General features: G+C 41.7%; 2 protein-coding genes across 10 annotated transcripts in view; one reads left to right on the top strand and one right to left on the bottom strand.

The window, feature by feature from the left end:
* Positions 1–27,277, bottom strand: part of LOC123519904 — a 51,085-nt gene that overhangs the window by 2,527 nt on the left and 21,281 nt on the right. Inside the window, exons 2-9 of one of the 9 annotated variants that reach the window (XM_045281580.1) lie at positions 21,772–22,419; positions 9,450–9,579; positions 7,280–7,512; positions 6,866–6,995; positions 6,527–6,702; positions 1,082–1,195; positions 618–641; positions 374–439 (exon numbers count right to left, since the gene is read on the bottom strand). In XM_045281580.1, the coding sequence (XP_045137515.1) occupies positions 374–439; positions 618–641; positions 1,082–1,195; positions 6,527–6,702; positions 6,866–6,995; positions 7,280–7,512; positions 9,450–9,579; positions 21,772–21,814 (916 nt within the window). In that variant the 5' untranslated portion in view covers positions 21,815–22,419. Of the gene's footprint in view, positions 1–373; positions 443–617; positions 642–673; positions 1,196–6,526; positions 6,703–6,865; positions 6,996–7,279; positions 7,513–9,449; positions 9,580–21,771; positions 22,420–27,277 lie in introns of those variants that run through there. The other 8 variants (XM_045281584.1, XM_045281581.1, XM_045281586.1 and 5 more) reach the window with 8 other exon arrangements.
* On the top strand, positions 17,143–27,268 carry LOC123519911. The gene is made up of 4 exons (XM_045281599.1): positions 17,143–17,755; positions 25,681–25,883; positions 26,117–26,223; positions 26,849–27,268. Exons 2-4 carry the CDS (start codon positions 25,868–25,870, stop codon positions 27,074–27,076), a joined length of 351 nt encoding a protein of 116 aa, XP_045137534.1. The 5' UTR covers positions 17,143–17,755; positions 25,681–25,867; the 3' UTR covers positions 27,077–27,268.

The following is a 27,277-nucleotide window of genomic DNA, read 5'->3' as shown; positions in this document are numbered from 1 at the left end:
ATCCCACGTCAGATTCAGAAGCTGTAAAATCGCCTAATAGTAACCTCAATAAATATGAAGACGTGTCATGGTAATGAAGGGGTTAAGAGTGAGAATGAAGGTGATGGTGGAGAGTATTGTGTTAAGGGTGATGATGATGGAGGAGGGTTACTGTTGCCATCAAACGTATTTGGTGATCATTAAGTTGAGGTGATGAAGGTTATGAGGGAGGATTACTGTGACTAGTAGGATACGTTATAATGGTACGATTAGGGATGAAGATAATGGGGTAGGCCCCGGTAGGGTGATTACTGTGGCTTCAAAGGTAGTATACGTGACGATGGTTTAGTTAAGGGCGAGGAAGATGCGTGTTTCAAGGCTAAACGAGGCTTACTGTGTGCGTACATAGGCCAGTTGCCGCAACAGGTGGACGACAGCAGTTCGCTCCTCCCGCTGCTGGCTGCTTGTGTGGGCGGTGAGGGAGAGGGGGGAAGGGAGAGGCGTGAGTAGGGCACGAAGGAGTCGCTACCAGAGGGCTGCACACGTCATGAACAAGGGACATAAGCAGGTATTGTATCTACTTAAAACTCTCATTTCCAGACTGATATATTGCACCATAAATCAACCGATCCACTTGCCTGTGTCGAACAAGATGGGAAAATCTGGCGGAATAAAAAAAAGAGAATGGCATGAGATGATATTAGCACGGAGCTCGCAGGAACAAGGGAAGGAAGGGAAGCTTTACTTTACGTTTACTCTGGAGGCAAGTATGCATGTATCTTTCTATATTTTTGTGTGTGTGTGTGAACTGTATGTATCACCTCCTAGTGCCTTGTCCATAACCAACGCAGTGTATAATCATGACTTAGCAGAAAACACTAGCACAACATCAATAACAAACTATAGTAATAATGCAAAACCATCTATGAAAACAACACCATCAACATCCACGCTACGTTTTTTGACAAAGTATGCAAGGTTATGGAAATATTTGATACTAAGGCTAAGAGAAGACAAAGTGGTCCTGCTGCATTCTGTATACACTGTCCGTGACCTGGGTTGTGTAGCTCCCGCCGCTTGGGTGTGGCGGGGCGGGACTCACCGAAGAAGCTGGTGGCGGCGCCCGGAGAGTTGCGGGATCCGTTGGCCCACTGGTTGGGGGCGTCGCTCCTCACGGTGGCCGCCTCGGTGGTGGTGGTGGTGAGGATGGGCAGGTCTGGCGGCGACACGGGACAGGCACACGTCACACGCAGGGAAAATGGGACCGGGCAGGTAGTGAAGGGATGGGTTTAAGGGAAAAATAATATACCTTTCAAGTTAGCGATCAGGACACCTTTACTTTTATTTTCGTCCATTTTTTTTCTATTCTTTTTCTTTCATTTTGTTTACATTAGCTGTTCTTGCAGCAGTTTTAAAATTTTCTTGAGTAATGTAAGCCTTCCTGCTTGAGGTTACCTTTTGTTCTTGCCCTGCATAATATACCGAATCTGTAGCCAACGTTAGCTGTGTGTGTGTAATTCACCACGGTCGTCTGTTGGTCACCACGGTCGTCTGCTGGTCACCCAGCCAGTCTTCCCTATTACGGAGCGAGCTCAGAGCTCATAGACCGATCTTCGGGTAGGACTGAGACCACAACAGACTCCACACACCGGGAAAGCGAGGCCACAACCCCTCGAGTTACATCCCGTACCTATTTACTGCTAGGTGAACAGGGGCCACACATTAAGAGGCTTGCCCATTTGCCTCGCCGCCTCCGGGATTCGAACCTGGACCCTCTCGAGTGTGAGTCGAGCGTGCTAACCACTACACTACGCGGTGTAGTGGTGTGTGTGTATGTGTGTGTGTGTGTGTGTGTGTGTGTGTTTATACTTAAATCCATTCTTTCTGTAGTGTGTCAATGCTTACTATATTCTATTGAAAAAAAAAAAAACAAGAGAAAGAAAAAAAGGTTCATTAATTTCGCTTTCGTTCTACGCACGTTCTCATTTCTTCAGATATTTTTACGAGGATTACTTCACTTACTCATTCTTAAAAATATTTTCAGCATATCTTTTTTATTTTATGTTTATATATATATATATATATATATATATATATATATATATATATATATATATATATATATATATATATATATATATATATATATATATATATATATATATATATATATATATATATATATATATATATATATATATATCGGTGGCAGAAATATAAATTGCATCTGCAGTTTTATAAAAGAAATGAAAATTTCTCTCTCTCTCTCTCTCTCTCTCTCTCTCTCTCTCTCTCTCTCTCTCTCTCTCTCTCTCTCTCTCTCTCTCTCTCTCTCTCTCTCTCTCTCTCTCTCTCTCTCTCTCTCTCTCTCTCGCAGAGAAGCAATAACCTTTAATTATACTCCTGTTTTCTCGTAATCAGTCGCCTAGTTTGTAATTAAATAAAGTAATTTAATCAAGATAACCTAACCTTCCATAAAAAAAAAAAAAAAAAAAAACCACCGTGGAAAACAATCGCGGCAATACACGCTGCCAGTGAAGGACGATATTAACTGTGCAATTAGTAACATATTAAGATAAAATGAACTGGGAAAATGTAGGCCTCGTATCAAAGTCACATGAGTGGACTGTGTAGATGAACACCTACACGCTGTTACCGCGCTTTGTGCAGCACGAACACTGCCCCTGGGACACTGTTGCTCCTCCTTTTACATTGAAGCTGAGGTGACAAAGAGTATCAGGTGAAACAATGATTACTGTTAATGCCCACGAAAATTCCTGCACAGCATTATTAGTATTAGTAATAACGAATATTCTCCAATTAAGGATACTGCTGTTGCTTGTATTATCGTATGATTTAGACACGACGAGACCAACTAACCAAACTTGGGAAAGTTCGTCTGATTCAAGTTTACATTATAACTTTAAAGACATTATTGATAGAAAAGAAATATTCAACGGGCTCAAAAGCTTCTGTCGGTCAGAATTTTTTTTTTGTTCATTAGAATAATCTAAGGTTACTTCAATTTCGCGTGTCCTAGCGTTAGGAGTGAGAAATAATGGCACCTGGATGTGGGAGCATCTGTAGGAGGAAGATCACATCAAATTAATCATTGTCTCAAGTCAGCAGCTGCTTGCCGAGACTGAATGTGTCACCTGCTACCTGGACCATATGTCATCACAAATCTGTCTTTTCAAGATGCCGCTCTGCCGGAGAGTCTGCCCTGCTTATCGAGTAGAAGCGATGCTGGTCAGATGGAAGCCCGGCACATCTCATAAGAGAAATAATTGACTGATCTCGAGGCAAGTTGCTAAGAGGATGTATGGCTTCCTCTAACTTGCGTGCGTGTGCCCTATAGTCAAGTGCCGATGTTTTTTTTTTTTTTTGCCGCACTCACTTCCACTACGTTTACCGTTTTCTTTCAATCATAAGTCCTCCGATCCGGCGATTTTCCTTCAGGTTTTGACAACTCATGTATTGCCGTCAATTAAGAGGATTCGAGACTGAGGAGAACAAGCAACAACCAACTCCGTGGAAAAAGAATGCGCACGTTATTAGATTAGCGACAATGATTGTGCATTAGCTGGGAGAAATAAAGGCAATGAATGGTGAGTGGACGCCGCAAGCCGCCTCGTCTGACATGTGTGGCCCAGCAGGTGATGATGACTCACAGGTTTAAAGAACAGAACCATCCCGCTGGAAGGGAGAATCGGGTTTAAACAAACATTTCTCTGTTGTAAAATTATGAATTTTCAGTCTGGTTTGCATTTTTTACTTTCCTTCCTTATTTCTTTATTGTACGTATTATTCACTTATTTATACGTTTTGTGTTGTATATTGTAAGGTTCCGTGAGTTGGATGGGAGAGCTGCGGTGTAGTTGGGTGGTAGGTAGGGAGGCGGGAGGTGCGCGATGTGTTGGTGGGGGTCGAGTCAGTCCTGGGGTGGTTCTGATGTTGATCTTGGTGGCAATTAGATGAACTCACCAAGGCAGCCGGTCTGTACCCTCAGAGATATTACACTTGATTAATGTGAGGCGAGTCTCTTTCTTCATATAAATTAATTACTGTGACTCAGAAGAAAAATAATACAACTCAGGCGGCGTGTCTACCTCTCATGCCATGTGTGGTAAGAATATGACTAAGCATTCCACGCCAGCGAACAAAGGAGAGAAAACTTTGTAATATTGCACACGTCTCTCCCACCGTTAGGCTCACGTGCGTCAGGGAAGTGGGAGGAAGTGAGGTGCGTACAGGCGCGGCACGGCTCATTAGCACCACATCTTGTCGCAGGTAAATGTGTTTGATCCACCTCGGATGCTGGGATGTGAAATATGACGTGCTTGGAATCTTATTACTTTTTCTTTGGTTCCTTTTTGCGAAGAGGGAACGACAGCCATTTCTGGCGTGCCTCACCCGGCCTCGCTAGTCCCCTAACAGGCCGTCATCCGTCACAGCCCCGGTGCGCCGCCTCTCCTGCTCTTGAAGGCGCTGCCAAGATCAGGGCTTAGGAGGAAGGTGTTCCTCTCCAGCGGCGACGCCCACCCCATTATGTAAACAACGTGTTTCTATGGCCGTCTCGCAGCTCCCTTTATCGCCATTCAGGGACATCAGGGACGTTAGGGTTTCAATAACCACTCACTTTCAACATATTCTGGCGCTCGACCTGCACGGGTGATTCTTTTCCTGTGTTGTGTATTCCAACGCGTTCAGCCTCTTCGGAGACAATTTACATATATATATATATATATATATATATATATATATATATATATATATATATATAATATGTGTGTGTGTGTGTGTGTGTGTGTGTATACATTGTGTGTGTGTGTGTGTGTGTGTGTGTGTGTGTGTGTGTGTGTGTGTGTGTGTGTGTGTATACATATAGTGTATACATATGTGTGTGTGTGTGTGTGTGTGTGTGTGTGTGTGTGTGTGTGTGTGTGTGTGGTTGATGTTTTACCATCGTGCACCATACAGTGTAACCGAGATCTTTTTTTTATTAAAAGAATACATCCCAGCCTGAACGAAATAAGACTGACACAATTTGATGGATTTCATATAGATTTATTTGGAATTAATTGGATGATTGTCTGAAGATTAATGTGTCAATATAAAACGTGGACATTTCTATAACTTTTGTGTTTGGGGATGATCGGGCTAAACTGTATAAGCCAAGCAGCTGTGCAGCTTTAGCACTCTGAAGGGAATGCTAAAAATGTATTGCAATATCTGAAAAAAGGGAAAAAATGTATGCCTGGTTCGGTTTGTAAACACTAGCATCGAAAAAAAGGAAAAAAAAAATCCTTAGCCAATGTATTTTCATCATTTTGGCGATGATCTCCATACATATTCTTTTCTGAGTGAGGGACTGAACAGTGATGTGGTAATGTTATTGGATATCAGTGTGGCGCAGCGCCTCTGTGTAGCGAAACACTGCGGGCAGCACTGTGAAGGCTGACACCTGCAGTGTTTCAGTAATGATGCTTGACATGGCGTGAGGGACAATGATGCATGTAATAATGAACAACGCAGCCTTAACCTCGTGGTGCTGCGGTGACCCATGTTCTCTTATCCACACCAGCCACTGAACGGAGGTTGGGTCGTTCTGTGGTTCACTCGCGGTCTAAAGGTTGAGTTAGTTCCTTCGTAGCTTATGATAATTTCTTGGTTGGAGAGATAGCGCTCTCTCGTAACCTTAGCCGACGCTATGTAACCTTACTGCAGCGCCATAGCTTATAAAGAAAACTGATGACATTGCTACACACCGTTGGTGTGCTGCACGGGGAAGGCGCCAAGAGCCAAGTGATCAGTAAATCTTTTCCCTTCCTATTCACTACGAGTTTATGAATATTTACAAGACAACCTTCCTCGTTGACTGTGTTAGGTTATACTATAGGCCTGAGTGACATGTTATTACAGTTAGTGGGTCTCTCCTTCGTAGTGGATCTTTTTCCTACTGAACTTCCCCTTTTTTTCTCTCTCTCTTTCAGTAAGTCTTCTTTGTTCCTTCTTGTTTCCTTTGGCTGGAACTTTTCTTGTATTGGGATTAAAATGTTTTCGGAGGGATGCAATGCTCTGGCTACACTTCTTTATCTGACGAATAAAATTGATACACATCCTCGGACACTTGACTACAGGGAAGTATTTCAGGCTGAGGTGCATCACAGAAAGAAACAAGAGTAGACTTGGTGTGTCGCATCAAAGCAGAGATGCACCTGATGAGCTTGCAGTGTCAACAAGCAGATTAATTACAAGCAAACAGTGCGACCTGCTAATTCTGCTGATATTGTCCTAAATACAGCTTTTTACATCATGGAAAGAAGTGTCTGAGTATTGCCTCGAATGAAATGTCGGTGGTGATGATAGTGGTAGTGGTAGTGATGGTGGTGGTGGTGGTGGTGGTGATGGTGAGGTGTGTGTGTGTGTGTGTGTGTGTGTGTGTGTGTGTGTGTGTGTGTGTGTGTGTGTGTGTGTGTGTGTGTGTCTGTGTGTGTGTACAGCTTATGCCTGGTAAGGCCTGCTAGCACCCCCAGTGGGCACCCACCTGGGTAATAAGCCCTCGTGGTGGTGTGGGTCTGCTTGGTGCCAGGCAGGGTCAGCGTACACCCCACCACCGTCTCTGCCGGCGTCTCAGCCCACGCAATGAGTCCCCACGCCCCCGCCTGCCACAAGCCGTCCACGCTCATCCCTTCTTGCCCCCGAACGCCCACGTCCTGTTTGCTGGAGAGAGGCAGAGTCTGGCTGAGCTGAGGGGAAGAGTGATGTGTCTGTAATACTCGTACACTGGTGTCAGTTATGCCTCATGACTTGTTTGCGACATGGTCTCTCCACCGTTTTCATTATTTCACCAAGCCATCAAAGGCACCTCCAGCTCCCGCCTTACTTGGTTCCGTTGAGGTCATGAGTAAACAAAGTAAACTTGGGTCTTGGTGCCGCCCCGGACGTGTGGCAGGTGATGTTAACGAGGTGTTCCGAGGGACGCCAGTACTTTAGCTCCACCCTCCGAGGAGCCTCTGCAATGAAAAACAGGTCTTTTACTAGTTTTTCCTTTAAGCTGAATAATTCTTGAGCATATGAGAATATACAATTAAGTGGAATATCTTGCTTTTATTCTTAATCCTTTCCAGAGAATCAGGCAACTCAGGTTGTGGTAAGCTACTACTTGGTTGTCTCCAAAGATGCTGTCAAGGGAAATGTGTATACTTGTCACTCAGGGAGGGATGCCAAATCTACATAATGGATAATGGAATATAGATACTCTAATTTCAAGGAGCTGAGGACTCAACAACTGACTCACTCCAGACAAGGAAATGTGCTGACTCCGTGTCCTCGTCCTCGAAGGTGCTGACGGTGCAGGAGTACTGGCCTGACAGCATTGGGTGTGGGCGGGGAATGTAGAGTGCTCGGTAGGCTGCCCAGGGGTCCCTCGAGACGGTGAAGGTGGTGTCGATGCGGCCAGCCATCACACCCAAGGCCTGGGGCGCCCGCGGGGGTATCCACTGGTATACCAGATGCACCTTGTTCATGTACCTGCGGGTGATAAGGCGCCGAGTGAGGAAGGCAGAAACATGTAACGATTCTCTTCACCAGGTCAATGCATCAATAATGATGATAAACAGAACCTTTAATACCTTTTAAAATGACGAAATAAAAACGTAAGTAACACCATAAGATGCAATCGTAATTCATATCTTGTTTTGAGCAATACTGTAATCTAGATGAAGCAGAGTACTCCTGTGATGTGAACACCGGAAGGGTTGTTATAGCACTTCACGTTAAGAGATGCAATACTTCAGGAAACATCACATTACACAACCGGTGGCAATCAGTGCGTGAGCCGAGCGACAGCTTCATTGCCGCACATGCCGCGCTGCACCAGCATCAGCACTACCAGCATTCGTATCCTTGGCGCCGGGCAGCAGGCGGCGCCGCACCGGGTCAGCACTGCCTTTCATCTCCACGCGAGCGGCACTAACCTCTGGTATCAGTCCCGTGCAAGCCATTAAGATCCATTCACCCACGCAGAATGGACCATTGATTTTGTGATAGATTAATTATACATGCAAAATCGGTATGTAAAATTATGCATTGCCGCTGCCGTTACGGAAATGGGTCAAAGATAAATGACTCTATGATCAGGGATAATTGGGAAAATGATTTGACAAAACAGAACATTGGCTTATTCGAAATGAGGGAACAGTAGTTACGAGAGAGGGACGATGGGGAGGGGCGAGGGACTACGGGAGGACGGGTGATGGAGAATCAGGGAGTGGAGAGGAAGGGGAGAGGGGAAGGGTGAGACTGAGTCAGTGTGTCCAAAGCAAAGGATAACCTTGGCCTGTTCCATGAATTCTCTTTTCACGTCACTTCACTTCGCTTCACTCAAAACAACTATAACAAAAAAAAAAAAAGGAGCGTCATTAAATAAACAGTGTTGTGTTTCATCTGACTGACGAGCACATTATAATCACGCCAGATACTCGCTTTTGTTGGCCGCGAGTGATTCACCAGCAGGGGCGGAAGTGACTTGGCTTCGGGAGCGGGACTCGTAACCCTGGTAACACTGAATAACACAAGGGAGGGAGTAACTCGGCTTAGGGGGACTAGTAACCCTGATAATACTGAATGATACAAGGGAAAAACGACCAAGGGCAACAACAACTGTGATAAGAAAAAAAGTAGCCCAATGATGTTAGGTATATATATTTTTTGATTTAATAATCACTTGGTGAGTGATCTTAACCCCTTGAGTACCATGATGCGTTTTCCTATTCATTTTGGTTACTATTTGGTGATTTTATACAGCTTTAGAAACTCAAGGAAGGATTAAAATAGTGAAGATTGTGGCCATTAATCTTCTGGCCTCCATAGAATCTTCCTAATGTCAATAAAATCGTCTAACCATACCTAAAACTTTAGGTAAAAATGAGTTCCAGTACTAAAGCAGTTAAGAGTACCTGAAAAATACTTGAGTAACACCTGGAGAAAACCTAACCTAATTACTAGCTATCACTTTCCTAGCTCAGGTCATCTCTTGAGCAATGCAAGGTTCGTCATGGTCTGAGTGTCTATTTAAGTCATTGTATCTAAGTATATCTTTAGCAACACCAACACCCAAATAACACCTGGATAACACGTAAATAACAACCAGTTAATGCACATAATGATCCTGAATGATGCCCGAAGAACAGCCAAATAATATCAACCAGCATAACACCTGAATAACGCCTATATAAAGCATGAAGAACATCTAGAGGACACATGAACGACACCTAAACGACACCTAACACCTAAATGACACCTGAATAAAACCTCAACACCTACACTAGACCACAATAAAACTTCATAACACCTAAACACGCTTAACACTTGAAGAGAGTCTGAACAGGAGATAAGCAACACCAAACAATCCCATCATAACAGATAACCAACACCTAACAACCCCTAACAACCCTCACAACACCTACCACTTAAGAACGAGGCCGGGTCGCTCCCACTCGTGCACCTGGAAGTCACAGTCGAGCACCACAGCGGTCGTGTTGGCCTCCACAGCGCGGGGCACGCTGAGTCTCACGATGGTCACTGCCACGGCCATCCCTGCGGGATGAGAAAGAGAGAGCCATATCATTAAACACTGCAATACTGGGACACATTTTTACCACGAGTTTTAGGTAGGATTAGACAATTTTATTTACATTAGGAAGACTCTATGGAGGTCAGAAAATTACAGGCTAAAGTCTTCACTACTTTAATCCGCTACATGAAGTTTCTGAAGCTGTATAAAATCACCTAATAGTAACCAGAATGAATATGGAAACCCTTCATGGCACTCAAGAGGTTAAACGCATAAATTCTGGGATACATTATCTTGAGATTTGTGTATACAATTAGACCATTTTATTAACACTGGGAAGGGTGTATGGAGGTCAGAAGATTACTAGCTACAGTCTTCACTACTTTAGTCCCCACATAAATTTCTGAAACCCTATAAAATCACCAAATAGTAAACAGAATGAATATGGAAAAGCGTCCTGGTACACAAGGGGTTAAACCGTTAAATTCTGGGACACATTTTTACTTTGAGATTTGTGTACGATAAGACCATTATATTGACACTGGGAAGGGTGTATGGAGGTCAGAAGATTAATGGCCAAAGTCTTCACTATTTTAATCCCCTACATGAGTTTGTGAAGCTCTGTAATAGTAATCAGAATGAATATAGAAACGCGTCATGATACTGTAGGGGTTTAGTGCTTCAACCATCTTATTTTATCTCGGATAGTTTCAACAATTCCAGTAATATTTTCACGATTTTAGTGATAGTTTAACAAGGATTGTGTATGATTATCACAGGAAACCCGATTTGTCATCTTTTTGGGCTTTGCAAATAGACCTGATGACGGGAGAAAGTGTTTAAGCATACGGGCCGGGCAGTGAACAGTGCACGTGTGGAGTGAGTCTGTGGCCGCAGCGATGGGAGCCGCTTTGTCTTTTGCCTGCTGACGGGGGATCTCACGTTAAAAGGTCAGAGGTGTTTCACTTTGTTCACTTTGTTGTACTTTCCATGCATAAATTGAACGTGTGCGCCACCTGCAGCGAACACCACCGCGGGGATTTATTCTTTGAAGCTGTAGTTCACGCTATTATTTTATATTGTTATTGTTATTATTACTATTACTATTATTATTATTATTATTATTATCATTATTATTATTATTATTATTATTATTATTATTATTATTATTATTATTATTATTATTTATCATCATTGTTATTATTACTATTATTATTATTATTATTATCATTTTATCATCATTGTTATCATAGTTTTTGTTACTATAATCATTGTTGTATCACTGTTGTGCTCTTCATCGTTGTTTTGCAAAAATCGTAATGAGTCATTTTTTTCTGCTGGAGGGTTTCACGTGATTGCATAAATTCATCACAGTAAATGAGAGAGCCAGCGCTGCATCCGTCACTGCTGTGCTCGCGGGGACAAAGGCAATGCTGTGTGCCGCTGCTGGTCTTGCAGCGTGCGTGGTGGCCGGGCAAACAGGAGCAACAACAGGAGCAGCATCACCACCAACAGACCAGCAGCGGTGGGAACAGGTGGGGATGGTGAGAGAGAGTGGGATTATGATATGGAAACTGGCCTGCCTCGCAAGAAAGGAGTGAATGCCGCCTAGAGCACAGAAGGTACAATATTTAGTCCTTGTGCAGGGAATTCGCCTCAAAACATGGCCAACCCTGGCGGCAGCAACCAGGCGGGGGCAATATCGTGATCGTTATCAATTAATATCCGTGTAAGTGTCAACCGGAACGACAGAGACACATCCAGCCAGTCTGTACCTGCCGCCCCGGTCAGAGCACTGCCGGCCACGGGGAGGGGGCAGCCGGAGGTCCTCGCGCCGCCACAAACTTTGCAGAAATTATGCCTTAAGAAGCGATATTTTAGGCTTTAGCATTATTACGAGTTTGGATTAGTTTCCTGAGGATGGTGATTACGTCCTGAGGGTTTTAATTATCTCTTTAATTGCGCTCTTTTAAGATAAAGGAAAAGTTTCTTACTCGCAGCTTTCAAGGTATTCCGCAACCATGTTAAGTGCTCGCAAGTCCATTGTGATGTATACAGAGGCTGCATCTTTAAACACTGCAGCCTTAAGTGCGTGTACTGGCCTGCATGGCGTGGCGTAAGGCGGGAATATTGTTGCTGACGCCCGCCCTGTTGTTGCTGTTGTCGTTGTCGTTGTCGTTGTCGTTGTCGTTATTGTTGTTGTTGTTGTTGCTGCTGCTGCTGGTGTTGTTGAGTGTTCCCAAGCCGAATTAATTAATTTCCTACAGACACGTAGATAAGAAAAGAAATGAGAGAAAACAGCAACAACATCAATTAATAACAATGAATAAAGTGAGATGCACAACTCCGTATACTTGGTTTGCCTAAGAACAAAACTGTGACAATAACATTTTGGTCGCTGTCGTGGGTCCGGTGCAGGAGGCGGCGCGGCGGGCCTCCCACGGACGCAGGCAGCGGGGAGCCATTTCTCGTATCTCAGCCCCAATATTCCCTCGCCGGCGGGCTGCTCTTGGCCGGACCGCCGCGCGCCGCCGCCGTAAATCATCGGGTGATGGATGGTCTCCTCCAGATTGCATTGTTTTCCCGGTGGTTACCATTGCCTGGCTCCAGTCTTTATTGCTGCTCCCGGCTTCTTGCCACAGCTTACCTTTTCTTCTTAATGTCCTCCTAATGGCTCTTTCCGCCGCCTAGAGATTATTTCACTAATTGCATTTTGTGTAACTGTTTTTCTCCTTCTTTTAGCAGCATCTTAATTAAGTTTTACGCACTGACCCAAGCGGCCTCCTCAATTATCTGTGTATATATATATATATATATATATATATATATATATATATATATATATATATATATATATATATATATATATATATATATATATATATATATATATATATATATATATATATATATATATATATATATATATATATATATATATATATATATATATATATATATATATATATATATATATATATATATATATATAAATCTGCAAGAAACACTCGGACACTCGTTACTATGGTAATGTTACTTTGGTCACTGTCCTCTGGTAATAATGACGGTGCATGCAGTTATGCCCAGACATAGGAAACACGAAAACAAAGACACCAGTTGTTATTATCAGCTCCCAACACACACTCACTCACACACACACACACACACACACACACACACACACACACACACACACACACACACACACACACACACACACACACACACACACACACACACACACACACACACACACACACACACACACACACACACACACACACACACACACACACTACTTGGTCGTACTATGAGGCAAGAAAGGCCAATATTTACTGGAGAATGCATTACCGTCTCTTCCCCATCGTCTCCTCATTATCATCCTTTCCCTTGCTCCTCCTGCTCCTCCTCCTCCTCCTCGTCCTCCTTGTATTCAGTGATTCAGTGTTGTTGGTTCCCACTGGATTTGTTCCCCTTGCCAACCTCGGAAGCATAGATAAGGCGAGGGTAAATCAGTACAAATAAGGGATCTTTCCACCTGATGTGACGCCACCACGGTAATGATTCATAGCAGCATAGCAGAACCAGGGCCCTTTAATGCAGTGCGCTCTGAGGCTGTGCTTCGGACGCCATTTTAATCATCCACGTCAGGGAGAAGAAAGATTGGGTGAAGAAGAAGTCATATCTTCTTTATCTTCATTGTCACTATCATCGTCATTTATATTAATTATATCTTTATTTTCATGATCTTTATAATTTCATTATGTATAATCTTGCTGTAGAAGAAAGACTTACATAATCTCTATTAATCTTTTTTAATCTATTTAGGCTACTGTTTTATTTCAGCCCATCCGAAGGAAACCACAGACCTGTCTGATTAACTTAGCCTCTATAATAGAAGCAGCTCATCTTTTAAACTTTCAGTGTATATATATATATATATATATATATATATATATATATATATATATATATATATATATATATATATATATATATATATATATTCATCTTTATTTCAGCCTAGTCTTTCTTGTTTTTACTGCTTAAAATTAATATACCGTAAATATAAAATATGAAAATTAGACTCTCGTAGACTTCCTGTTACGAAAATATTGCGTAATTAACTTAGAGTTCTAGAAATGTTTAAAGTTGATTTTTTTTAGGAATAAGGAAATTTTTGATCCATCAATTCCTGCCTTGCTCTTATCTCGTCTTTATGTAACTTTGAGTTTTCCGAAACTTTTAATTTAAGATATTCACCAAAGATTTTCTTTTAGGAAACCAAACTGATATTCCGTGACGCTTAGGGCTTTCATAACTACTATTTTGAAAGGCCATACAGATGATTAGCTAGGCTGAGCAGTGCTTCTTTTATTGGTAGTACTGGGGTCCTGCTAAGAGATATCACTAGGAAAATCTCAACAACCTTCATTACACCCTGTTACAATAATCGAGGTAAGACTGAAGGATAATGAATACGATCTTTTGAGTGCAGTCTTTATAATCTCTCAGCCAACAGTCTCGCTTGGCTCTTACCTTGGCAGCAAACGAGTATTCTCCGTTTATCATTTATTACAACCCTTCTCCTCTCTGTTTCACCTCTCCCATACAGAATTCATAGAGGGCAGGTAATGGAGGTGTTTTAATGTCTCATCTTGTGAATTCTCACTTCCTGCACACAAGCTTTTCCTCTTACTCCCGTTTGAGCTCATCTTTGATGTGTACTGAGCCTGTCTCTTCCTGCCTAATATTGTACTGGTGATGAGAGAGAGAGAGAGAGAGAGAGAGAGAGAGAGAGAGAGAGAGAGAGAGAGAGAGAGAGAGAGAGAGAGAGAACTCTATAAAAGCTACTAACAAAAGACGGAATTATGAAAAGTTAGACACCAATTTTGGGTGAATGCGAGTACATGAAGGAACAAGAAAGAGTCTCGAGCAAGAAGAAGCTGCAGCAACAACGGGGCGGATCGATAGATAATTTTCAGGTTTATGGAAGGGAAATTGCATTGTGTCGGCGGCGATGACTGCAGGATTAGAGGGAATTAATCAGGGGCGTGTGTGTCAGGAAAGTAAAAGAGCTGAGAGGAGGAAGAAGAGGGAGGGACAAAGGGAGAGAAAGAGAGTGAGTGAGTTCGCGAGGGCAACTGATAAACCTAATGCGGGAAGGGCAGACGGTCCTGATCCACTTGAAAGCCAGTGTGTGGAATTAGTGAAAGACACCGCAGGAGATAAAAAGGTTTAATGCACGTCACGTTTCATTGCTTCATTCTTCTCCATTGTGAGCATAGGGGAGAAAAACCACCGCCCTACACGGCCTTCCTCCCATCCCTCAGCTGGTGGAGGATTCCTAAAAGTGCTCCTTACAAGTCTGAACGGAACGGAATTATTAACGTGTTTAAAAAAAATGTCGCATATTTAAGGATTGGAGAGAAATGAAGTGAAAATTTTGATGAGATTTTGACTTTGGATTGGTTAAGTCATTGCAGATGCTATAAGTTCTAAGAAATCTTAATATATTTTCTTAAATGTAGTATTTTTTTTTTTATGAAATTGAGAAAGGTAAAGCATATAATTTTGATTAGTATAGTAATGTATTAACTCTAAATAGGTATAAGGTTCTTCGTGATAAAATTGGTGCTGGTTAGAGACTCAAATATTCTTTTCACTACTAGATCATTTTCATATAACCACGTATATATATATATATATATATATATATATATATATATATATATATATATATATATATATATATATATATATATATATATATATATATATATATATATTTTTTTCAATTTTTGTATAAGTCTGTAATTTTTTGCTTGGGATGTGAAAGATGCTAAAAAGATCACACCTCATACACGAAAATGAATAACTGTTAACTCTTCCGCTGCCAGATCACAATACTTCCATAACTATCTATTTATTTTTCATACACTTTGTAAATCAATACAGCAATTTCTAACTCTTTGTGATGTGAAGATAATGACACACTGCTTATAAACAAAAGTGAATCTAAAACCTATTAATATATCCAGTACTAGATAATATTTCTATAGCCATATAACTTTTTTTTTCAAGCAATTTAGTACAAATCTCATAAAATAATTCAACAGCTTAAAAAAGACAATTTACCACCGATACTATTTCATACAGCCATCCCAACAATTTATTTATTTATTTTTTCACTGTGTCCTCACTGTTTACAAAGAACGACCACAGCAGTGAGATGGTTAATGTCCTTTGAAATTAGTCATCTATATTTACAGACTGATGCAATATGAAACACAAATTCTGATGACGCTTTGAATTGGGAGTGTCGGAAGTGGTGATCGCTGCTGGACAACGCTGGGGCCTCGTTCTCTGATGACCCAGTTACTATGTCACACTTTATTGGTGTAGTTTTCATCAAGCGACAACTCCCTCCCTCAGTCGCTATCAAAAATAATTGTAGCACCGATCCAATCATTTTGTTAGCGAGCCTAAGTTATTGGCGTTTACTCATGTAAATAATGACTCGGGGAAGAATGAGAGAGAGAGAGAGAGAGAGAGAGAGAGAGAGAGAGAGAGAGAGAGAGAGAGAGAGAGAGAGAGAGAGAGAGAGAGAGAGAGAGAGAGAGAGAGAGAGAGAGAGAGAGAGAGAGAGAGAGAGAGAGAGAGAGAGAGAGAGAGAGAGTGCACAGGATGAATACAAAAAGAATGAAAAGAAATAAAAACAAGAGAGAATAAAATCAATGAATAACTCTTGAATATGCAAAAACGAATGTGAAAATAGTAGCAGTGGTGAAATAAGAGCGGTATAAACATGACGCGTAAACACCGAGGAAGGAAAGTTACACAAGTTACGGAAACAATATGCAAGGTTAACGAAAAAATGAAAAAAATGGAGAGGTGGAAATTACGGAGGCAATTATGGATAAATGAATGTGGCGGAAAATGTATACTACGTCCAAATATAATTGAAAGGATAATACTCGTACTTGTGTTCTGAAACCTTACAGCGGGGCCGTTAGAGAGAGAGAGAGAGAGAGAGAGAGAGAGAGAGAGAGAGAGAGAGAGAGAGGTAACCATAACATTTCTCCGATAATCTATCAATTTATTTTTATTTCACATCCCCATCTGACTAATTTGGAGAGGACGAGTTCAGTAATGCAATGCAGAACACAGGTAACACCACTGGCCTCAATTAGCCTCACGTGGCGCGATGATAACGCTGAAAATAAGTGTAAGGCTGAGTCCCATAAAAATAGCTTATTTCTCCCTTACCTCCATGACTCCCTTGACAATTTTACCAACTAAACGATAATTCTAAATCTTACCGACTCGATACCAAAATACAAGGATATGTATTATTTTTCCTCTATATTCGAATTTACTAGAAAATAAATACTTCTATAGATAAAAAATTAGGATTTCTATAAAACGAGAGACGTAAAACTGTGAAGCTTCTGAGGATAGAGACAGTGAGACAAGTAGTTGGCCAGTGACGTAAGCCTTCCTGCTTTCCCATTGGCTGGATGGGTCTGCCTGCCTGCATTGTCATCGTAAGGTTACACCACCCGCTCATTGTGCAGTGATGAGACTGGCGGGTGACTGTTCGTGGTGCTGGTTTCTTTAATACGAGCAGCGCCAGAAGTGCGTGTCCAGTTCACCCATCTTAACTATCACCAACGCAACGCGTGTCCAGTGCGTATTGTGAAGTGAAGGGACGGATTGTGTGGCGTTGTGAAGACCACTGTTGATGAGCCATGCGGGTAGACACTTAACCGTCATTGAGGAACCCCCGGGCAATGGGAGCTGTGTGTGTGTGTGTCTCGTGCTGTAATACGAGTGGTGACTGGTGGGGCAAATTAAGTGTGGGTAGTGATACTTGTGTTGAGTGGCGCAAAGGGACGAAACCGACTTCAGAGAGAGAGAGAGAGAGAGAGAGAGAGAGAGAGAGAGAGAGAGAGAGAGAGAGAGAGAGAGAGAGAGATAGAAAGCCCATGCAGTGGTATTTCGACAAAAACTTCAAAGGTCGACAAGCAAGCGCCGCCTAACCGTACAAAAGCTTGTGACATGCGGCGCCACGTTTCCTGCTAGTATTCAAAGCATGGAGCCGCTCCCTTCGCGAACACGGCTATCCTACATCACTCTACCAGGGGAACAACAGCTGCTGACGCTGCCTGTGGGCCGGGACAACCTGCAGTGGCCGCGGTGAGTTACTTATGGACAATGTTTGGTGCTCGTGGGCCAGCAACAGAGGGTAGGCTAGTGGAGTCACTTGAGACCTGATGTTACTTTGGGGGGAGCGGGAAAGGTAGGGTAGTGGCATGGTGGAAGGGAAGTGATCGGAGAGATATGGTGAGGGGAAAGGGGATATAGAGGGGGAGTAGGGGTGGGTAGGGGATGGAGGAAAGGGGGGAAGTGAAGGGGTTTTGGGAGCGTAAGGGTGGTGTAGAGGAACGGGCAGTATGATCGTGTTGGGGCCCTGGGGGAGAGGAGAGTAGTAGTGGATGGGAGGGGCGGGGGAGGGAGGAGAGAAAGTGGGGGGTTGGAAAAGTATGCGGAAGGGAAAGTGGTTATAGAGGTTGGGGGTGCGAACCTGTGTATTACCAGGGAACGTTCAGGAAAGTTGGGTGATTAGAGTTTTTTTTCTTTTTTGTTTAAAGTGCACTTTGATCCATTTTGTACGCATGTATGTATATAACTATTTTCATATCATGTATTTACTTCCTCTGTTTGCGTGTCCGTTCATTGCAATGTCAATAAGCTTTACATATTCAACCGCATTTACTAATATATATTTTCTCGTATTTGTTTATCTTTTCATCTACGCGTGTCTTTACCTCCTCATCTATCTATTAACCTGTCTGTTTACATCTTTCTGCGCGAGTGTGTATGTATGTATCCAGCGAGCCATCGATATCCACTCACTCACTCCTCTCTATATCAATATCCAATGAAATGTTGATGACATCGCACACTGCATCATGGAACACAGAGCGGCAGCATCTAACCAGTATTTGTTTTGGTGTTGATCACTGGAGTGGTGAACAAAAGGCAGCTGGTCCTCATACATGTCGCAATCTTATATTGACAGGAACATGTGAGCCACGCACGCGACCTACCTACTCTCCTCCTCCCGCCACTACGCCAGGTGTCCCCTGCACGTGTGACGGTGCGTCGAAAACTAACATAAAACAAACATTTAAAAAAGTTTGGCGATTTTTTGTTTCTTCGATAGGAGTCTTCAATTCATAATAGTCGTGTTGAAATCGGTATCCTGTGCATATGATAATTTGTGCTTCATCAATATGGCAACTTTTTAGCCATGAAACATTCAAATAAAAAAGTAACCCGGAATACAAGTTTCTGTCTCAAATCGGTACCCGGTGATTATGATAACTTATTCATGCATCAAACATTCATGAATAGTTAACGTGCCATCACTTTAATAAGCTTGTCTCAAAATCGATATACACTGAATGTAACAATTAAGTGTACTGTCCCTCATATATTCATTTTTAAAAGTACTATAAACTTTAAATAGCAGTTTTAAAAGCGACATCCATAGATTATAACAACTTATTGTGCGTTAAACTCTTATTAACATATATACCTTCGGTTAGAAATGGTCTCTTAAAATCAATACACTGGAAAGTTTCATCAGTGCGACAGCTTATTATGCATCAAACACATGGATTAATCTACAAAATGCCCTGAAATATAGGTGACCGCTGCGACTAATAATGGTAATCCTACACTGTAACTCTACCCGGCCACTTTTACAGTTTTATGACCAGAACCTTTTAATTCCATCTACGTTGGCATTGAACAATATTGTCTCTTAAACGTAAGCGATAATCTGCCTAACATTGGGTTACAGGTTCAGTTACCCTCCCCTTCCCCTCTGCCTCGACTCTTCACTTATTGTTGAACTACATACAAAGCAAAGCTAAGCCAACATGATCTGACCTAAGCTGACACAACCACAGCATGACACTGCGCATCCGCCATCACCAACACATCACTCTTAATTGACTCTTTAGTTAGAAGAAAAAGCAGTTTCTTATAAAAGGAAGCAGGAAAAATGCAAACAGCACTCGCATTGGTAATACCTGCAATATATCTACCTCAGTTACACTTCATTATTATGCCTACAACGTACTAACCACGTAACAAGTAGCTAATCATAGTAATTAGTTAGGAATAGTGTACTGTGTTTCAGTCCATGCCTTGTGACGGTGTAGACGTCGCTAATATGATACGGATAAGTGAGACGAATGATTGATATAGTCCACCTTCCGTCATGTAACGCAGCACAGGTGATAAATGACGTGCAAGAAGCAACACCGAATGTCAGACCATCACACTCACGTGCTATCTTTAGTGCAGGGAAGTTAAAACTATTACTTCAGAGACTGGTTTCATTGGCCACATCCGTGCGGGCACCGCGAGCCAGGCAAGGCGGTTTGGCGGCTCTTTCCCGCCGCGTCTGCCGAGAGTCGGTCGCCCACGCTCGCAGAATCCATTGAACCTCCATCCATTTTCCGCCACAAAGAAAGCTCCGAATAATGTCTGGGGGCATCAAGTATTGTAGCTTAGAGGGGTGGTCAATAACTGCGCCGCCAAGCTTAAAGAGATAATCTTGAAATGCAGCCGAGAATATCGGAAGAGTGAAAATTACTGCAGGAAGGGAGGAGTGGCGGTGATGGTGATGGTGGTGGAGGCAGGCAGATGCTGTGGTGGTGATGGCAGTGGTGGTGGTAGAAGGCTATAGCAATTGAAACCAGAGTTCAATAAGAGACTTTGTGGAGGCGAGGGTCACTGCTGATCGGAAGGGCGGGAGGGAAGGCCACGAGGGGAGTGGGAGCTGGCAAAGGCACGTTGGAATTAATGAAGCTCGGAAACACTGCCCCGGTGAGCCCCTCTTTCGTCATTTGTAGGTGTGGAACGTGACTTTGCAAACTCAGCACTTCGCGCGTCCCGCCCCCGCTGCTGCGGCCCTGCCACCCGAGTGCTTTGTAATCGGTCGCGAACACTTTGTGGTGGAATATTGTATCCCGTAACGGCAATTATGTGTGGCCATTGTGTCCCATATATCTGGCTCGCCCCGTCATTGTCGCGGGCGTGTTTTCTCTTCCTCTTGGTCACAGTTTGCGAGAGCAGGAAACGAATTTTTACTCATCGTAGGTTTGTTGTTCGCGTCCCTGTTTTGTTTCTTTCAGTGCTTCTCTTTGCAGTGTTACCCTTCAATTTCTTTGTATGCTAAACGTACGCGAAAATTTTGCATTTTGTTTCCCGCTCTTCGTACCCCTTTTTTTAATCCTTTTTTCCTGCAAGTTTGACGTCGGTCTGTCTGCTGGCCACGACAATCGCCATGTCCCTTTCTGCCTCACGAAATTCAGAACCTTAAATTAGATTATTATGTTGTCCAATCTCAAGCGATTACTCTAGTTAATCGGATATGAATGTTGAGCCAATCACGGATAATGTTCGCCCAGGTATTAATGGCCGGAAAAAAAGTCTTCAGGGTTGATGAGCTTACTTGCTCCACTTGTGTCTCGATGATGAACTCCGAGCAGCGGCAGGTAAAGTTTCCTGTGTTATTGTCGATGGCGGAGTCTGTATTACATAACTTCTGTGTCATAGGTTGTTTGGAAAGCGCTTAATGTATCGTGCCCCTTCACTTAGGCGATTGCTTGCAGGCAGACTGACACACACACACACACACACACACACACACACACACACACACACACACACACACACACACACACACACACACACAGAGAGAGAGAGAGAGAGAGAGAGAGAGAGAGAGAGAGAGAGAGAGAGAGAGAGAGAGAGAGAGAGAGAGAGAGAGAGAGAGAGATAGAGAGATAGATAGAGAGAGAGAGAGAGAGAGAGAGAGAGAGAGAGAGAGAGAGAGAGAGAGAGAGAGAGAGAGAGAGAGAGAGAGAGAGAGAGAGAGAGAGAGAGAGAGAGAGAGAGAGAGAGCAGCAAAGTTAGGGACACACACACACACACACACACACACACACACACACACACACACACACACACACACACACACACACACACACACACACACACACACACACATCTTTACATCAATGAATTCATCAACTTAATAATAGAAATAAACTAATTAATCAGTCAATTCTGTCAATAATCTGAGAAAACTTCACACATAAAGGAAACATTCATCTCACTAAACCGCTACTTACTATTGAGGAGCGAGGACAGGACGAGAACAAGGGCGATCCTCATGGTGACACTTCTGCTGCAGGCCCTTACTGTAGTGCACGTCTTGGTGGCCTCGCAGTTCCTGGTGACGGCTCACAGGGGCATGGCAGTACCTGACGAGGCTCTTTGGCCACACTTCACACCTGGCTCCTGCTTAATAACCCCCACTCATTTTCCGTGTCTCGTTCACTTGTCATTTCGTCACGTGTAACATTATACTTTAGACTCGAAATCAGGCGAGACGTGGTGTTGTTTTGATGAGGGACGTGTTGGGGTAAACGTCGACACTTAGGTTAGGAAATGACGACTTCAACCATTATGTTCGAGTCTCTGAGTTCCTAGTGATTGTTCCTTGGCATTGTGGATGGACTGGGATGGTGAGTGTGCGCGTTTCCTCTCATCAGGCCGGTGTCCCGTCAGTGGTTACGTGGATGCTATTTTGTCTCGTTACTGGAGCTGCGTGGTACTGTTAGGTAAGACACGTGTCGATGAGCTCCCTCTTTGTGCTGGTATGCCTGGCAATGCCTCAGTACATCAGGTGGCACATTGGCTCAGCATCATGCAAGGTGGGACGGACGCCACTTCTCTGCTGTTCACCGCACCGTGCTGCCCACATGGCTTCCTTGCATCTGAAAAGAAAATTAAGTTTTGAAAGACTTTTGGCACAACGAGGGAGTCATTCGCTACATGACCATTGCAGGTGTTAATGACCTCCGCCACACTTGCTCTCTGTACTTAGGCGATGGTAATTCAAGTATTATTGTTCATGTTTGGAGAGTTTGTCTTTTGTGTGAATTATTGATAGCTGTTAGAATCTTAGGTGTGTGATAAAGCTTATCTTAACAAGATGTAGCATAGACACACACACACACACACACACACACACACACACACACACACACACACACACACACACACACACACACACACACACACACACACACACACACACATATATATATATATATATATATATATATATATATATATATATATATATATATATATATATATATATATATATATATATATATATATATATATATATATATATATATATATATATATATATATATATATATATATATATATATATATATATATATATATATATATATATATACATATACAAATATAATATTTGCTCCTCTACCAAATATAAAATATAAATTCATTTTTTATCTTCTCTCATAAGTATGTGCCATTCCTAATAAATTTGTATTGACTCTGTCATATACTGATTCTAATAGATCTATGCTTTTTCTGTAGTATGGATACCAGAACTGCAACACAATATGGATAATTCTGACTAGCGCGAAATATAATCTGAATAGAATTGTTCATGGTTACTTAATTTTTTCGGGTTATTGCAATCTCTGACAGGGATCAAAGGTAAGTTTTTCGTCCTCGTATCAGAACGTCGTTTTTCACTAGCTACTATCATATGGGCTTCCTGTCATCGCTAAGTAATATGCATTACCAAATATTAGATTACGCTTGCCATCAATCCGCCCATTTGTTCATCGTCTCAGTCTGCAAGGCAGTTGCGTCGAATCTCCCTCAATATACCGATCTTTTATTGTGTCTGCAAATTCACTGATATCCCTTGTGATTCCATAATTCAAAACGCTGATACTTATTGAAAAAAAAATGGTGATTTCATATTGTCTCATTTACTACTTGTCTCCAATTAGATTTGTAGCCTCTAATCGCAACTATATTTCCTGTCGTATAACGATGACCTATCCTAAGCTGGAACTTTCTTATCTATCTCCTCCGTCAAAGGCACCTTGCCAAAACACACGTATATCGTGCCATTATTATCCATATTCTTTGCTGCCTCACAGGCTTTTCTGTAAATAAGAAAAAAAAAAAAAAACATACTGTATGATGGGAATTGGTAAATGCCTCTAGCATTGAGTCGCTCATAGGTTGTGTTTACAGCAACAGAGAGGGAGAGAGGAAAACATTGTTTGATTGAAGCAAGGGAAACTTTCCGCCTGACACTCTTCAAATGTCAATGCCGCCGTGCATCACATTGCAGGACGTGCAAATTATACTTTTGAATATATGTAAATTTAATTTAATGAAAAGTCATTATCTATATAATATTTTAAAATACATTCAATATAATGTTCATTTCGCTTGCAGAGCATTTGATTCTTCATTGTTCTGGTGTTTAATGACTGATTAAGACGTTTTAGGTTTTAATACAGACCATTCAAATATGGTAACCTAAATGTAAAAAGTATGAAATAGGTGATTATATATATATATATATATATATATATATATATATATATATATATATATATATATATATATATATATATATATATATATATATATATATATATATATATATATATATATATATATATATATATATATATATATATATATATATATATATATATATATATATATATATATATATATATATATATATATATATATATAACACTCTTCATGTTAGGACATGCAGCATCAGCAGGAGCAGCAGCAGGAGTCTTGCTTGTTATGTGACAGGCCTCGTAGCGGCGCGAGGAGCACACAGGTCTCGGGTGAAGGCGACCAGGGAGACACAGAGGGTGCTTAGCGAGGGGCGCATGGCCATTACCCGGGCTGTTGCCATGTTTTCATAACGGTGGCGACAATAACCGAGCTAATTACATGTGTTCCCTGCCTCGTCTGCTCCTCGCACGACAGCACGGAGACATTTTCAAAGGCAGGTGAAAAATATTTGTTTGAAGATTTCCAGTTTGTCAGGTCATTTGAAGCACCATTGTGGAGGTTCACATTGTGCCGCACTCTTGCCTTGCCTTTCCCGGCACCACGAAGGAAATGCTGCCTCAGGAACCCTGGCTTGGTTGTATGCCTTCCTCCCGCAGTGCTGAGCCGCCCTGACCATGCCGCCCTCTGAAGGCGTCATATCCAATAAAGAAAACGTTAGGCGTGATGACCTTAAGAGAAAACGGACAACCACATAACACCATATAATGGACATGTTTTCGGTCAACATTTTTATTTCAAATATTGGTTCTAAGGATAACATAGGCCCTGAATTTTGCTATGGCAATAGTTTTTCTTCGTATGAATGAGTAAAAGTGGTATAAAATATGGATTAAAGTCGAAGAAAAATCACGTGACTTAGAAACGGATGCTGATTGGTCGTGACGTGTGAGTGTAGGTACGGAGCCCGCCAACAACAAAAACATTGTGTTTCTCCAAGAGTTCGAGGTAGCTGGTTGTACTTATAGAGGTTTCTTGTCGCTAGCAACGGCTGGAAACGTGACTCGTAGTCGTTGGTGCTTCATGTGCAAGAATACTGACAAGAGTATTCCAGGGAAGATATTTGTATCTGTGCCAAGTAATCCATCTATAAGAAAAGGCTGGTGGGTCGCAGCTCGACGCGAGTTTCCCATGTCCAAGGCTCATATTTACTGCTGTGAAGATCATTTCAACGTGAGTATAACCTATACATAACCCTTTCATAACATAATATACAAGCAATTATTAGGTGTATCATGTTTCCTGAGTGAAATCTACATTTATAGGTGTTCAGGTCTGAAAATCTCTCATTGTGCAGCTGTAGGATACACAACAGCTTTGATTAATGTTTTTTTTATATCATTGTACTTAGTGACGTGCTTAATGCTTTCTTTGAATAGAACTAGTGTTAACCCCGAGAAAATAGGGCTTTAAAAAGGTGAAAGTAAGGACTATAAGGACACATACATACCGGTGATTAAGCTAACCTTGGTTGGATACTTAGTAATTTTCTTTGCAAATGCAAGTTTTTCCCTACATTGAAAACAGCCGTATATGTTGTTATATTAATTTTAGATTATCAGAATCCATTTATTCTTATAACTTATCATGATTTTCAGCTAAAAGAAGACATGGAGAACTACTTATATTACACCATGATGGGAGGACACATCAGGCTACATACACCCTGGAGTTAGGCCTCACAAGTTCGACTGCCAGGGGAAGATCACACCTCAGAATGAGAACAGGGACAGGTTGCAGAGGAAGAGGAAGGTTCTGGAGATTCTTTCTTCAAAAGAAAACCTAATGGAACTTCACCAAAGTAAGTGTCCATAGAGCATGTAAATACTGTAACTTACAGTTGCCAGTACAGTGTAATTCATGACAATGTTTTCATATGTGAATATCATGGCTTTCTTTTTATGTATAGATAAAATGTAGATTGCACACATATGATTTGCAGATTGCAAGTAGTCATAGAGGTATTACGTCATTTAGGCAGTGTGACTATCATAAGTTATAGGCAGATATTTATCATGTCCTCTTTTGCAACAGATCCAGCACCCCAGCCAGACCATGTGGATCAGAGGATGGAGCATGATGGGCATGTTGATCCTGAGTCACTCACCCCTTCTACACAGGACACTGGAATACAAGTGCAGGTAACCCATATTGTTCACCTGATTATAATGACATTCTACTGTACAGTATAATAATAGTAGGTATTCTCTGTTTACAAATCACACTTCTTGCAGTGTGTCAGTCTGTTGAAGAATAGGGCCTACAGGAAGGTTATAAGCAAAGGAAGAGGTCATGAGGCAATAGTACTGGAGTGGTAATACAGTTGTAGTTCATAGAGCATTGCTGTCGAACACAGACGAGCGGTCTGTTCAATGACGAACAACCCGCTTTTGTTCGTAGAACAATGAACAGTAGTACTGTCCAAATGGTGTCCAAGTTAAACACACAGCAGCGAAAGACATTGGTCGGCCAGGCTGTGCGCAGTACTCCCGGGCACGAGCAGTGTTTGGTGTTTTCAAGCAATACGAGAACAAGCATTCTGTTCGTTGCTATGTAGGTTGTTCTCAAGCAGCAGGTTGCTTTCACCACTGAAGACTTCAGAATGCAATCAAATGATTGCTACATCACAAGAGTAATAATAATAATAATAATAATAATAATAATAATAATAATAATAATAATAATAATAATAATAATAATAATAAAAGCCGTTTTCAGTATCTGTTCATGGTTGATACATTTTTTTTATTTGCAATTTGCTTCCAGGTATATCCAAGAAAGAGGTCCAAGGGGGTGCAAGTTCAACCAGTGAAGGCAGATGCGATGAACAACACAGATGGTCACATGGTGGGCAAGATGAAGAAAACTGAAAGTACATCTGAGGATTCTGTTTCCACATCAGAAAGTAGTGATGTAGATCATGATAAAAGTAAAGACTATGTACCATTAGACAGTACTTCCAGTAGTGATGATGAAGAGAACTTTAAAAAATAAACTCTGTACACAACAAGAAAATTAATACTGAAACATCCAATGGAATACATTGGATTACACAAGAAGCATTTCTATATTTTAGATATTCTGTGTAGTCATGTAACCTACAAAGAAAGGAACCATTAAGGTGCTTAGGTTTTGGGGTACTCCATATAGCAGAAGTGAACCTGTTAATTTGATGATTTCACTCCCTTTTCATTA

The sequence above is a fragment of the Portunus trituberculatus genome, chromosome 46, assembly GCF_017591435.1.
Source record: "Portunus trituberculatus isolate SZX2019 chromosome 46, ASM1759143v1, whole genome shotgun sequence".
Lineage (NCBI taxonomy): Eukaryota > Metazoa > Arthropoda > Malacostraca > Decapoda > Portunidae > Portunus > Portunus trituberculatus.
The sequence above is the reverse complement of the archived record's forward strand: the minus strand, read 5'-3'. Positions and strand labels throughout refer to the sequence as shown.